The 15,266-nt window shown below is 46.2% G+C and overlaps 2 protein-coding genes across 3 annotated transcripts in view; one reads left to right on the forward strand and one right to left on the reverse strand.

Annotated features, from left to right (window-relative positions):
- LOC310685618 (uncharacterized protein) overlaps positions 1–15,266 on the reverse strand; it is an 850,221-nt gene that overhangs the window by 438,438 nt on the left and 396,517 nt on the right. The window lies entirely within an intron of this gene.
- SLC10A4 (solute carrier family 10 member 4) lies at positions 8,771–15,098 on the forward strand. Its single transcript, XM_083458397.1, has 3 exons — positions 8,771–9,519; positions 11,145–11,355; positions 14,085–15,098. The coding sequence occupies exons 1-3, from the start codon at positions 9,074–9,076 to the stop codon at positions 14,604–14,606; spliced, it is 1,179 nt and encodes a 392-aa protein (XP_083314523.1). The 5' UTR covers positions 8,771–9,073; the 3' UTR covers positions 14,607–15,098.

The raw sequence follows: 15,266 nt of genomic DNA on the forward strand, positions 1-15,266 counted from the left end.
GGGGGGAGGGTATCAGGAAAGTTAAACGCTGCCGCGCGCGCACCTGATCCCGATGCCTGGGACTCCTCCCCCCTACTGCACTCTGGGGGGGACGCTGGTCCTGATTTCCAGCTGCTGCTCTCTGAGTCCCCTCTGGCCCCTTCTTCCCGAGGTGTCCCCCTGGGCACTCCTCTTGCCCTGACTATGGGGGCCCCTTTCTGTGAATCCTCCGAGTCACTGGAAAGACTCAGAGACCTCGGATTGCTGTCATCGCTGACATTTCCTTCGGACTCCTCCCCTTCGCTCTCCATTTCCTCCCTCTCCTGTGCCTCTGCTCCTGAACCCCTGACATATATATATATATATATTTAACAATATTCTACACAAATTAATAATTGCCCACATGTTTATAAGCATGCTCCATGCAGCCAGCATCACCTTAACATTTAGAACTGTGCTTTATGCACAAATTCCATGTTGCCCAGCCAGTAATATCATGCATGCAAATGCTTTGAGAGCAGCAATGCTAGTTTATTTTAAAGGTGAACCAATGTAAGTCCTGGACCTTTGGCAAGTTGAGAGAAGGCTGTATTGAACCTTCCAGGAGAGGAAGTGAGAAGTAATAGAAAGCTGAGCAGTGAGAATCCATCAAGGGAGATTCTGTAGAAATTCACAGGAAAGAAAAATGGAAAGGGTTACTTGGGGACAAAGAAGCTTGCCTTGATAAAGTGGTCCGATACTGATCTGTGCGTCAGTTAGACTTGTCCCTATATAGTCTTTCTGTTGTTGATGTTTTGTTCCTAGCATTTCAATGTCCCCAGTCTCAACAGGACTTTTGGATGGCAAAACAACAATGGGCAAGGAACATGTGCTTTGGACTAAACACATCTCCTTAATTAAAAAGACACGCTCCGCGCTGTTCTTCGGTGCTACATCCTGTGCATCCTCACTATTCATCAAATCATGCCCCTCTTCCTTGACTTGATAAGTCTCTCCTTCAGACCTCCTGATTCATCAGTGGCTTTTGGCTTTGCTGGCTCAAGGCTTTCCTTTGAGCCAAGAGTCATCAAGGCTCAGCTCCAGAGCCTGTTTCCAGTGCCCGACTTCTTCCACCAAGGACATATTCAGTAGTAATAAAAATAGTTACTTGGAGCATGTACAGAGCATATTTCATGCCCAGTGGCTAGAAGGAATTAGCACACTTGTAGTATCTTAAGGGAAAGGATATTATGCTTTGACCTTGAGCCATTTATTATACCTTGTGCATGGGGAGGTGTGTGTATATAAATATTAAAATTTCCCTCTCAAAAAGAGAGGATATAATCCTAATGTATAGATATTTCTGTAAATATCAAGTTACATTATAATACCTAATAACTTAAGCCATTATTATATTATAAATTAAGCATATTATTCACATTTTCTGCATGGTCTTCTTCCAGTTTACCCAGACAGCAGTGCCATCACTACAGGGGGGCTAGCCGAGTTTTTTGCACCGGGGGGAGCCTCCAGAGAGGTGCCACTGAGGCTCCCAGCCTCTTGTGTGTGTGTACACAAATGTGCGTGAGGGGGTGCCAAAATGGGTCTTTGACCCAGGTGAAATAAAGCCTAGTTTTGCCCCTGCATACATATATAAGACCCAATCTAGCTGCCATTGTAATTTGTTTCAAAATATATTAATCCTGTATTTTACATTGCTGGGACCTTCTGGTGAAGGGCAGCTAATAAGACTATTCCTTATCCATGGATGGCTGAAAGGCTCTGTGCTCTTCAGACACACACACACACACACACACACAGCCTTTTTGCTTTTAAACAGAAGTCCTACCCACTCTTCATAACTGGGAGCATTACACCACATCTCGTTTGGAAATGACTTTTCCTTTATCATTGTGGACCCTTCACAAGGTAAAAGGTGACATATATTGCCCTTTCGTGGGCCTGACAAAAGTCCTGTGCCCAAGAACAGTATTGGGCAGGTGGCCACGGATGTAAATGGGAAGAAATGACAAACAGTTTTTAGAACACTGAGTCCTCCTGAGTCACTGTGTTCTCATTTGCTGATTAATAGTAGGATTTAAATATATATATATATCAGGAAACCCTTAAATACGTGACAGCCATTCTTAGTGGCTGCATATGGGTGACGAGCCAACGGCACATTAGCGACTGCGAGTGATGAATGAGAATAGGGTCCTTAAAAAGGGAGGCAAGAGAGGACAATGGGCATTGTAAGTGTCGAGCTACCACACCTCTGTTGTACGTATGGACGGACATCTTCTGAATGTTTGTCCACAATCGGAGGCAGTTTCAAGGTGGCATGACCAGCCTGTTGGCACTGCGTCCCATGCTGCCGAGGGTGCCAAAACAAGGCTGCAGAATGGAGCGTGAGAGGCGGGAGACGGATTTTAGCGTTGCACAGTGCACCACTGAAATTTGAGATCCCATAAAATATGTTGGAGGAAATGATAGGACCCACAAAGGGGATGATGGAATTCCAGGAGATTCCTTGGGATCTTGTTTTTATTATTTATGTTTGATACATGTCTGTCAGGGACGCGGGTGGCGCTGTGGGTTAAACCACAGAGCCTAGGACTTGCCGATCAGAAGGTTGGCGGTTCGAATCCCCACAACGGGGATTCAAAGTGCAAGTAGATAAATAGGTACCGCTCCGGCAGGAAGGTAAATGGCGTTTCCGTGTGCTGCTCTGGTTCGCCAGAAGTGGCTTAGTCATGCTGGTCACATGACCCGGAAGCTATATACTGGCTCGCTCAGCCAATAAAGTGAGATGAGCACCGCAAGCCCAGAGTCGGCCACAACTGGACCTAATGGTTAGGGGTCCCTTTACCTTTTACCTTTACATCTCTGTAAAACTTTAAGTTGAAAAAGCAAGGGACCTTACGCTAGTCTATCCTCTGAGCTCTCAACTCAGAACAAGTGTCTGTGATTGTTTTGGGCAAAAGGGTGAGGTAGAATCAATTTCCCACATATGTTTCAGCCCCTGAAGCCGTCATGTGTGGTGAAGTGCAAGCTGGACAGCTAACCTGTAACTCCTCTTCATCTCAAGCCAGTTAGCACTTCCTTACTGGGCTTAAGGACAGCTACCACTGCAGCCTTCAGTTCGGCTTGTCACCAGAACTGGCTGCCTTTGTTTGTTTGATTTATTTGTAGACTGCCCTTCATCTGAAAATCACAGGTTAGTTCACAGTATAAAAATACGAAATGAGAACACAAAATGCATAACCAATAACAACCACCCCCACCCCCAAACAAATCATCTTTGAAACACCATAGCTTGTTCAATCAGCCAAAGGCCTGGTTATACAGAAACATTTTTGCCTGGTGCCTAAAGACATGTAATGAAGGGGCCAGGTAAGACTCCCAGGGGAGAGCATGGATCAAAGTTTTCACAGAGACTGGCACAGCCCTTCTACTTGATTCTGGATATTTCTTAGCTCAAGCAGAATGCCTGCAGTGGCTGTTCCCACAGCCGGTTTCATGGAACCAGGAAATAGGAGCAGAGGAAGGAAGGAGGGTGCTGGGGGGGGGGGGAGTGGCAGGGCTAAATAACCAATGTATTGCTTATAGTGGATGGAGAATTCAACTTAGGTATGGGAAACCTTGGATATGGGAGTCCTACCTCCCTCCTGAACTCTTTTGTTTTGAAAAGTCACCATCTCTCAGCTTCAGGTCCCCTAACTATAGAAGGTAAATCGTTGGAGCCAACCTCAGCAGGTGCAATGAAGATCAGACAGCTCTTTGCACATTTCAGAATACTGTTCCATACTCTGTTGACTTTCCTTGGCTAGTGTAGTTGCTTTCAATCCCAGCTTCAGCCCCCGACATCTATCTCATCAACCTAATTTAGTTTACATCCATTGCCATATCTTTGCCTTGCTTGGTCTTCTAAATTGTCAACCTGCAGCTAATAAATCAGTCATTTTACATTACTTCTTTCCCTGAGAGACTTTTTATTTCTTTTCCTTTGCAGAAACCTCGTTTTCCCCCAGTTAATACCACAACTCCAGCTGGCTCATTAATCTTTTCCTGATTCTCTCTGTGGCACAGTTCTGGCCTCCCCTCAACCTGCCTTTTATAAAACCTGCAGTTTCACTCAGCTTACATTCCCTAGAGGCGGACAGACTACATGGCATCCACCAAATCTTAGTACACAAATGGAAGAACGTTTGCTAACCCTCTGACAGCAACATATTTCCTTGCCAGTGACACCCTGGCCACTTTCTCTCCAAGCCCTCAAAAAAGCCCACTTTCTAGGCTATATGTAACTCCTGCAGTTGGCTGCTCAGAGCCAGTGTTTTTTCCTCCTGGCTATGCATATTTACTGTCTCTCCCTCTTACCCCTTTTTCATACTCCTTTTAAATTATTCTCTTTGGGAAGGGAGAGAAAGAAAGAAAGAAAGAAAGAAAGAAAGAAAGAAAGAGGGATGAGATCTCATTCACAAGTTGGACCCTCAAATTTCAACACCAGGCAGAGTTTGGAAAGTTTGCCTGTGAAGGTTTGCCTACCGCAGAACACAAATGTAGCTTAGAACATACAGTACTTGGTAGCAGTGATAGTAGTCAAGACCTCTTAACTGTCACCACCATATCTGCTCAAAGTCATCCAGCATACCATTATTTTAACAGTTAGAGAGCTAATTCAACCCAGGGGGTTGCCAGAGAACCCTTGCAAGCTTAATGTGCTGCGTTTGCTGACAAAAATTGCTCACTTCCAATCTGACGTATATTGCTTTTTGCCACATAGTCTAGGGTAGAGTGGTCCAGGACATTGTCTTACCAACTGATCAGCTTCAGTTAGAATCATAGAATCATAGAGTTGGAAGAGACCACAAGGGCCATCGAGTCCAACCCCCTGCCAAGCAGGAAACACCATCAGAGCACTCCTGACATATGGTTGTCAAGCCTCTGCTTGAAGACCTCCAAAGAAGGAGACTCCACCACACTCCTTGGCAGCAAATTCCACTGTCGAACAGCTCTTACTGTCAGGAAGTTCTTCCTAATGTTTAGGTGGAATCTTCTTTCTTGTAGTTTGGATCCATTGCTCCGTGTCTGCTTCTCTGGAGCAGCAGAAAACAACCTTTCTCCGTCCTCTATGTGACATCCTTTTATATCCTTCTTCATCCTTTTATACAACAATAGTTGTATTGTTACCTGTCAATGTACAGAGCGCTTTTCTTAGGGAGATGTTCCCTATCCCCGGATGGCTCAACCCTTACCCTGCTTAGCTTATTAGATCTAACAGGGCAAGACTGCCTTGTTCTTTTCATTTCGATTTGCTTCTTTCAGTGGGGGCCATGTTTGATCTATACTGAAAGTGCTGCAGTGACTGTTCTTGGAAAGAGATTGCACAGACAGCAGCACAACCGATTTGTTTCAGCCAGTTCTGCTTTCTAAGGACAGCTGATTTACCAGAACTGAAAAGATTAACCAGAGCTAAAAATACTAATAAAACAGCATTGCAGAATAGTGGCTGGCTTTGGACCAGATTTGGCTCACAGGCTGCCTGTTGCACAACATTGCCTGTTTGATTAGCATACCCTTTTTGTGATAGTTTACTACACTGGTTAAGAACTGAATACTCAGGGTGGTATAGTGATGATTGAATTGCTATGTCTCTTTGACCTTTAGGGCGTATCAATTTCACAAATGTTCTGTTATTATACTTGCAAATGTGCTCTCACAGCTGAGTTGCTTCCGCCTGCCTTCAACATAACATTTACCCTACAAAACTCAACTGTAAATAATAAAAGGTAGGTTGGATACTGGAGTGAAAGGAGCAATGTTATTAACTCTGTGCAAAGCTGTCCTCGCTAAAATTGAGTGCAAAAGTTCCTCTATAGCTAATTCTGCAGAATATGGCTGTGCAAATATCTCTAACACCAACCCACATTTCAGAAGTTACATTTGTAGATAAAAAGGACTGTACACTTATCTTGCCCTCAGGGAAAACTGAAGGAACTGAACATGTTTAGCCTGAAGAAACAAAGATTAAGTGGAGGGAGGAGGGCAGGAGATGGGTCAATATCTAAAAGATTATCAGAAAGAAATAGTAGAGGAGAGGGCTAATAACAGTAGGTGTAAATTACAGGAGGGAGGCTTAGAAAAGACAGGTTCAATTGGTGTCTATAAAACAAGGATAGCTATGTGCATCACCAAATAGAAATATTTTTTGTCTGCTAATGTTTTCTTCCACACTAGATATATTGTGTGGAAAACTTGCAACTTTCCTTCCTGTAGTGATTCGGTTTTGGGAATATCATCCAATTTCCCCAGCAAATCTCACAGCAATACAGTGGTATCTCGGGTTACATACGCTTCAGGTAACATATGCTTCAGGTTACATACGCTTCAGGTTACAGACTCTGCTAACCCAGAAAAAGTACCTCGGGTTAAGAACTTTGCTTCAGGATAAGAACAGAAATCGTGCTCCGGCGGCACGGCAGCAGCAGGAGGCCCCATTAGCTAAAGTGGTGCTTCAGGTTAAGAACAGTTTCAGGTTAGGAACGGACCATTAAGTATTTAACCCGAGGTACCACTGTACGTTGCTGGCTTGAAAAAGCAATCTTCTCCTTTCTCATCCAGCAGCCCAGCAAACATGATAATTATTTATTGCCGTTGACATAACGGAAGATCACTGCTTGACAGGCACCGATTGGATCATGCCTGTATGACAAAGAGCAACATCCGCCCACATCATTTTGTGCTTAATTTGCTCCCCCCCCCTTCTTTCCTGGGCATGCTGTCATATTCCTTATATTCTCATATTGATTCATCTAGTCCCAGTATGTCTACACACCAGGGTCAGCAAACTTTTTAAGCAGGGGGCCAGCCCACTGTCCCTCAGACCTTGTGGGGGGCCGGACTATATTTTTTGGGGGGGGAGAAATGAATGAATTCCTATGCCCCACAAATAACCCAGAGATGCATTTTAAATAAAAGCACACATTCTACTCATGTAAAAACTACACTGATTCCTGGATTGTCTGCGGAACGGATTGAGAAGGTGATTGGGCCAGATCCGGCCCCCGGGGCTTAGGTTGCCTACCCATGGTCTACACTAACTGCAGTAGCTGTCCAGGATTTCAGGAAGAAGGCTTTACTCAGGCCAGGAGTTGGGACTGTTTGTGTGCAACAGCACACAAGGATGACTGAAGGATGACTGATGCGAACATAGGAAATCGCCTTATGCCAGCTGTCAGGCATTGCCCATGTCTCCCCATCTTGGCTACTTTAACCATCAGCAGATCTCCAGGATCTCAAGCAGCAATGGGTCTCTCCCAAGACTTACTGCCTAGAGTGTCTGACCCCAAGACCGTCTGCATGCAAAGCATATGCTATTATACCACCAAGCTATTGCCACCAGCTCCTTTTTCCAGCCCACGTGCAGGAGGAAGCCTTCATCCATATCTGTGTTGTGAGCTCTTAATATGCTTTACGCTTAAGGTTGTAGTGCCATGCATTTATTTAAAGAGACAATAGCACTATTTCTTGTAATGGATGGGGGCAGGGAGAGCATGGATTCGGAAGAATATATATATATATATACACACACACACACACACACACACACACACACACTCCCTGGAAAAGACCTTGATGTTGGGAAAGATTGAGGGCACAAGGAGAAGGGGATGACAGAGGACGAGATGGTTGAACAGTGTTCTCGAAGCTACCAGCATGAGTTTGACCAAACTGCGGGAGGCAGTGGAAGACAGGAGTGCCTGGCGTGCTCTGGTCCATGGGGTCACAAAGAGTCGGACACGACTAAACAACTAAACAATATATATATATATATATATATATATATATATATATATATATATATGAGATGTCTTTTTCTGATCTTGGGGCAGATAGGTAGCATCACTGGCATTCATGCATTTTATTCCTATGCTCAGGTGGCATTCAGCCTTAAAGGATAATTTTAAGAAAGGCTCAGAAAATGGCAGAGCGCGAGTGTGTACAATTGGTCCCTGTTTTTATGTGCCCAATCTGCCAGGCGCTAAGTGCTCTTGCAGAGCCACTAATGGGGCTTGCACACTCGCGGAACCTCATTTCTCACGGCCGTCGTGACACTGTCGGATGGAATTATTGATTCCCCCACCCCTTGTATAAAAATACCGTAGCTGAAGGATGGAGAACATGCACTCTCCCTGTCACAGAAAGGAGGACCCTTGAATCGATAGGCTGCAATACTGGCTGTTCACCTGAGAATAAGCCCTATCAAATTCGACAGGACTTCTGAGAAGTCATGGTTAGGACTTGTGCTGTTAATAGTTGGAATCGCTGTCAAATTTTGCCAAAAAAAGGTGAAATGTCCCAAGCAAATTTGGATGGTCCTGCTCGGCCAAGATGCCAAAAAAAGTGAAACACCCAAAGAAAATTTGGATAGTCCTGCTCTGCCAAGATGCCTGAATAATGTATTTTGGGGGGGGGGGGGAGGAGAGGCAGAAAGAGTCTCACTCTGCTCACTTTCCAGGGGAGAGGGATGAAATATCGTCTGAATTTCGCCTGCATTTGTAACCAGGAGGTGCAAAGAATTTGAAGGTTTTTCAGCGGAGTGGCACTAAGTTTTATTCTCAAGCGGGAATTTCTCAGGAGGGTTTCAGCCACCCTTGGCCACCAGCCATGGATTTGTGTGTGTGTGTGTGTGTTTTAATTTTGAAAACGAAATAGAACAAAAACCGCAGTTTGGGAACGAGATTGGGAAGAAGGCGCCTGTCCTTTGTAGAGAAGGAGCGCAAGGTACTCACTGACACGTGATGCGATGCAAGAAATCCATCCGCCGCCGCCGGCGGGAAAGAGCCAATAAAGCGGTGAGTTTGGCGCGCGAGAGCTTCCCCAGGATGCGGCCGCCGGCGAGGCAAGGTCCCGAAGGAGCGGCGGAGGGCGCCTGTTGCAGTGACTGACAGACGCACAGACAGCCTCCTCAGCTGCTTCCCCCTCTCATTCGTCCACCCGTCTGTCTGTCTGTCCCCAACCGACGGGGGCTCCTCAGGCGCGCCTCACTTCTCGCCTCACTTGCAGCTCAGCGTCCGAGGGAGACGCACGCTTGGAGAGCGCGCCTGGGGCCATGGACAGCTCCTGGGAAGAGCGCGGGAACCTCACGGTCCCCTCAGGCAGCTGGAGCGAGAGCCCCGTCCCCAGCCCGGCTGCGTCGTCGTGGGCGCCCACGGCCGGCTTGGCGCCCCGGGAAGACAGCGGCTCTGCGTCTTTCTGGAACACCCCTTTGAACCAGGCTCTGAGCGTCTTCGTGGCGCTGGCTCTCTTCGTGGCCATGCTGGGCTTGGGCTGCACGGTGGAGCTGAGCCAGCTGGGCGCGCAGCTGAGGCGGCCCCTGGGCTTGCTGCTGGCGCTGCTGTGCCAGTTCGGGCTCATGCCCTTCGTGGCTTTCCTGATGGCGCTCGTCTTCGCCCTCGACGAGGTGGCAGCCGTCACCGTCCTGCTGTGCGGGTGCTGCCCCGGGGGGAACCTCTCCAACATCATGTCGCTCCTGGTCAACGGGGACATGAACCTCAGGTACCCGAAGGGGAAGGGAAAGGAGGCTGGGTGGGGGTCCGCTGGGCAAGAAGAACCAAACGGGCTAGTAACAATACTACTGCTAATACTACTATTACTAATTTTTTATTTATACCCCGCCCTCCCAAAGACCGGGCTCAGGGCGGCTAACAACCAATAATAAAAACAAGTTGATTAAAATACAACAATAATAATAATAATAATAATAATAATAATGCTACTAATAACAATGCTGCTGCTGCTACTACTACTAATACAAATGCATACATACATACATAAATCTTATTATTTATACCCCACCCATCTCTGGGGCAGCGAACGCCTCCTCTAGGGAAAAGGGTGGCAGCGAGACTGAGGGCATTTCTCCTGCAGGAGGAAGCGGGGAGGAGAAAGATTGTGGGTGCTTCTGTCTGAAATTGGTTATTTTCGCTTTAATGCACTGTCTAAAGTTGCATTGTTTCCTGGCAGAGCTCCAACTTCTCATTGGGACGGCGAGCAGACATTCAACAGGTGTAGCGCCCACCTCTTCCCCCCCCCCCACGATGAAAGCCAAATCCACCCGTAGAATATCTTATCCGTCACAGCACCTGCTCAAGGCACGGAGGTCCTGCGAGGAAAAGGAACGGAGAGATGAAATGTAAAACTCCCGAGCAAACGTCAGATGTGTTGTTATGTATGCCCTGTTCCCAGAGGGTGGGGCAAAGAGGCAAGTGCCACTGAGCAAGTGCAGAGTGCCTGGAGATATCTGCCTTTCCTAATGGAAGTTTCGCCCGTCGCTGCATCTCCAGCCTGAGAAAGGATGCACCTGTTGAATGTCTGCCTGTTACACACCAGTGAAAGGCGCAGGGGCTCTGCTAGGAATCACCCACAAACCTGTGCATTTGGGCTTGGGGAAGAACTTTCCCTGCAGTCTTTAATCCCCACCAGCTGTTTCTATTAATTAAGAATTAATGGGGGGGGGAGAGGCAAGACAGGGCTATGGGGTACAGCCAGACAATGTGGGCAGCCTTCTGCTTTTGCACAGTACATCTTTTTGTAAGCCGCTAAGCTCTTGCTTCTCTCACCGCTTTCCGAGACCCTCTAGTTTCACTTGAAGCCGGCACAAAGAGGAGAGCGAGCTGTGCCAGTGTGTGCTGTGAACCTTGATAGCCAGGCACGCCCTGCAGGCAGCTGTGCTGGAAAACAGTGTTTGGGGTGTGCGTGGGGAGGAAGTTTTTAACGATGGGGAGGGTGGGGAGAAAAGTGTGGACTGTGGGGAAGAGAGATAATGTGTTTAAGTAAAGCCTGCACTGGATAGATGAGAGACAGCAGCACATCATGCCATGGCGAGAACAGTGCATTGTAACGAATTGGGAAGGGTGCCTTTCTCTTTCAAAACTACCGGCTTCTGCTTCTACAACACACACACACAGAGTGTAAAAGGCAGAAATCACCCATATAAAATTAGCAGCCAAGCAGGAGGTTCCCACTGACAGTGTGCGGTTGGAAAGACTAAAGGGAAGAGGCTACTGCAATAAAATGTGCCATCTGAGCAGCCCGTGGAAAGCGAATGGGGCGGTGGAAGGAACTTCAGTACATCACGTACCTTTCCCTCTGGGAACTCTCTTTTCTCTCGTCTCTGGCAGCATAATCATGACCACATCGTCTACGTTGCTTGCTCTGGTCTTGATGCCTCTTTGCCTGTGGATCTACAGCCGAGCCTGGATCAACACCCCGTTAGTGCGCCTGTTGCCCCTGGGCGCCGTCACCATGACCTTATGCAGCACTCTGCTCCCCATCGGCATTGGGGTCTTCATCCGATACAGGTTCACCAGGGTGGCAGACATCCTGCTGAAGGTAAGCCAGGCCCCAGATGCCCACCTTTACAGGGGATACAGGGAGGAGCCTTAATACAGGCAAGGACTACAGTTCCATCTAGCTAGAACCAAGAGCAGTGGTGTAATTAGAGTGTCAAACTATAGGGCCACGGAGGTAAAGGTAAAGGTACCCCTGCCCGTTCGGGCCAGTCTTGCCAGACTCTAGGGTTGTGCGCCCATCTCACTCAAAGAGGCCAAGGGCCAGCGCTGTCCGCAGACACTTCCGGGTCACGTGGCCAGCGTGACAAGCTGCATCTGGCGAGCCAGCGCAGCACACGGAACGCCGTTTACCTTCCCGCTGGTAAGCGGTCCCTATTTATCTACTTGCACCCGGAGGTGCTTTCGAACTGCTAGGTTGGCAGGCGCTGGGACCGAACGACGGGAGCGCACCCCGCCGCGGGGATTCGAACCGCTGACCATACGATCGGCAAGTCCTAGGCACTGAGGTTTTACCCACAGCGCCACCCACGTCCCAGGGCCACGGAGACCTGGGTTCAAATCCCCAATTAGCCACAAAGCTCGCAGGATGACTGTCTCTCAGCCTACTCTTTCTCACAAGTATGTCGTGATAAAAAAAAAAAAAATTAGGAGGAATATACCACTTTCAGCTCCTTTGAGGTAAAGTGGTGTATATGAATGTAAGAATGCAATTTTAAGAAAGTGTTAATCCAGTGAGGCAGTGGGAGAGCATATATGTCCTGAAGGCACAGGACTCCTTTGCATTATTTGCAGAGCGCCATGTTTGCTTTCCAAGTGAAGAACCGCTCTAGCAGGGCTGCCAGTACCTGAGGTCTTGCAGAGTCGTTGTCAAAGCAGGCAAAGCTAAGCTAGAGGGATCAACAGCGTAAACTGCAGCCAATGATCCCCCGTCCAGTATCGCGAGGTGAAATCTTGCCTTGAGAGCAATTTTTTTTGTTACAGAGGGAATTCACACACAGTAGTCCTCCTACAACACTGCCATATGTATAGTAGTAAACAATATTTATAAATTTCAGCTGCTTGCAGTTTTCTTTCTGGGAAAAAGAATAAGTGTCTTGTGACGTAAAATGTGTGTTGTTGTTTTTTTGCCATTGTGGTGCTCCCCCCCCCCCCCAGTATAAAAAGGGTGGAGTAAAATAAATGCCCCATAGGGGTATTTTACCACCCCAAGATACACTGGAATTTGATTTGGAGTAGCAAAAGGTACTGCTTCAGTAAAAATAAATAAATAAATTGGTAGCAGATGAGGGCCACACTAGTAATTTGCAGTTTATCCTGAATATTTATTTATTTTTAATTATTTAAGAATCACATACAACCATTGCTCTCTAGGCGATTTAGCAACAGATTAAAATATAGAATAACATACATCATAAAAACAGTATAGTATTAAACGTGACTAGATAAAATTGGCATTCTAGAAATGTTTGCTTAAATAAAAATGTTCTTATGGCACATAGGAGTCACAAAATGGCATCATCTGCCTCGCCTTCACTGAATGTTCCATATTGCAGGGGTTACTGAGCTGGGTACAAATATATTTGATTTCTGAGGCACAAGGTACTTCTGAAAGCTCAGCTCCTTATGATATCAGTGATCTAGTTGGCCAACTGAGAGTGAAGCACTCTGATCCCAAGGTGTTTAGGCCGTTGTACACTAGTAACAAAACCTTGAACATGGCCTGGTAGCATATAGGCAGGGAGTGCAGTTCCTGAAGCACGGGTGTTATATACTGTCAGAAATCTACCAGGCCTGAACCAAGACTGAGATGTGCTCAGATGATCAGTTTTCTCCAGCAATTCCTGCAACTGATCCACCATGACCATCCATTTTTGTTTTAAAAATGCTTTTGCGTTAATTACATAGATTGCTTGTGCACCTCTGCATAATTAGAATGGGGAAGTAGTGAGAGCACCCTTAATTCTTTTATACTGGGATAAGTTTTTTTTTTTTGTATTTCTCACTTTTCAGTTTTCTAGCCCCAAAGCATGTGGTATATGAGGTTGTTAAGAGTGCCCATTAATTTCTAGCTACAGAAGGCTTTCATTTGGCCCACCTATGTTGCAATCCTGCTGTCTTATATTGTTATGGCATTTCACTGAACTCTACTGTATATTTTGTTTTAGTATATCATTCATTGCTTTGGGGGGCCTTGGGCCCAAAAAACAAAAACCAGTATACAGTGGTACCCCGCAAGACGAATGCCTCGCAAGACGAAAAACTCGCTAGACGAAAGGGTTTTCCGTTTTTTGAGTCGTTCTGCAAGACGAATTTCCCTATGGGCTTGCAAGTTCTTGCGAGTTTGTTTCCTTTATCTTAAAGCCGCTAAGCCGCTAATAGCCGCTAAGCCGCTAATAGCCGTGCTTCGCAAGACGAAGAGACTCGCGGAACGGATTAATTTCGTCTTGCGAGGCACCACTGTATAAATAAATTGGAATAAATAATAAGAAATTGAAACAGAACAAGCAGTTCTACTGTTAATCCTGCTAGTTCTGTCTGTGATCACCAAATATACACCTTCTATTTATATAACAGCACCAATACACATTCATATTTGCTTTGGCAAATGAAGCAGTCTTATGTGTCTTTTGTTTTAACAGATTCCGTGCTTCCCTTGATGCTTGAAATATATTTTAAATAACCTGTATGCTTACTGATATAGTAATATGTAATTAAGAGCAGCGGTCCTCCAAAATCCTACTCTATCTAATCCAATGCTTTCTTTGCTAGGTTTCATTGTGGTCCCTCCTGGTATCCCTGGTGATCCTTTTCATTCTAACCGGTACCATGTTGGGACCTGATCTGCTGGCTACTATCCCTGCTACTGTCTACGTAGTAGCTGTGCTGATGCCCTTGGCTGGCTATGGCTGTGGTTATGGCATAGCAACCTTATTTCACTTGCCACCTCACTGCAAGAGGACAGTGTCACTGGAGACCGGCTGCCAAAACGTACAGCTCTGCACCGCTATACTCAAACTGACCTTCCCTCCAGAGCTTATTGGGAGTATGTACATGTTCCCCTTGCTCTATGCTCTTTTCCAGGCTGCAGAAGCTGGTCTGTTTGTGTTGGTTTATAAGGTGTACGGCAAGGATTCCTACAAACAAGAGCCTCTCGTAGGGGAAGAAGAAGAAGATACAAACATTTCCTACAAAAAACTGAAGGAAGAGGAAATGCCAGATACTTCCTATGGCACTGTGACTGCCGAGGGCCATGCCTCAGTGCTCATGGAACCGATGCAGACTGCCCTCTAGAGGAAGGGAGGACCTGAACTGGAAATCCTGTTGTGGGATAATGTAGCAAACTGTTCAGTCAAAGCGGGAGGCAGGGAGATGATGGCACAAAGCAGTTGCTGTAATCTTGATTCCCTCAGCATATATGGTTTGTAAAAATGCCAATATTTTTCTCCATGAATAGCAAGTCACCTGTGACCACCTCCTCAGCTACCACAAAGAATCAATATGAGCCATCACAATAAAGTATACTGAAATGCAAGCAAGCAGGAAGGCTGCATGCTGAAGAGAGGGGTTTTATAAGGTAATTTTAAAGACTAGTATGAGAGGGAGGGAAGAGAAGAACAGGGGGATTAATGCTGATAGTATTTGTTCTTGTGTAACTGAATGTCACCAACAATTGCTGTTTAAAAGCTTTGTATCTGTTTTACATTATTCAGCTTCTGTGTATGTGGAAAGGTTGAACTCATGTTGTATATTTACCACTGATTAAATTTCTTCTGAAGATACCAAGCCATTAAGAGGACTTATGAGACACTGTCTGCTTCATCTTGTTGATATCAAAGCTGTCACTCTTTTCACACACAGAAGAACAACAAGATCTCCCTCCCACTAAGCGGTAGTCAAGAGAAACTCTCTTCCAAATGAGTGGGGGCCTTTTTAAAAACCGAATGCTCCTTG

This window comes from Podarcis tiliguerta, assembly GCF_965153285.1.
Source record: "Podarcis tiliguerta genome assembly, chromosome: 9".
Lineage (NCBI taxonomy): Eukaryota > Metazoa > Chordata > Lepidosauria > Squamata > Lacertidae > Podarcis > Podarcis tiliguerta.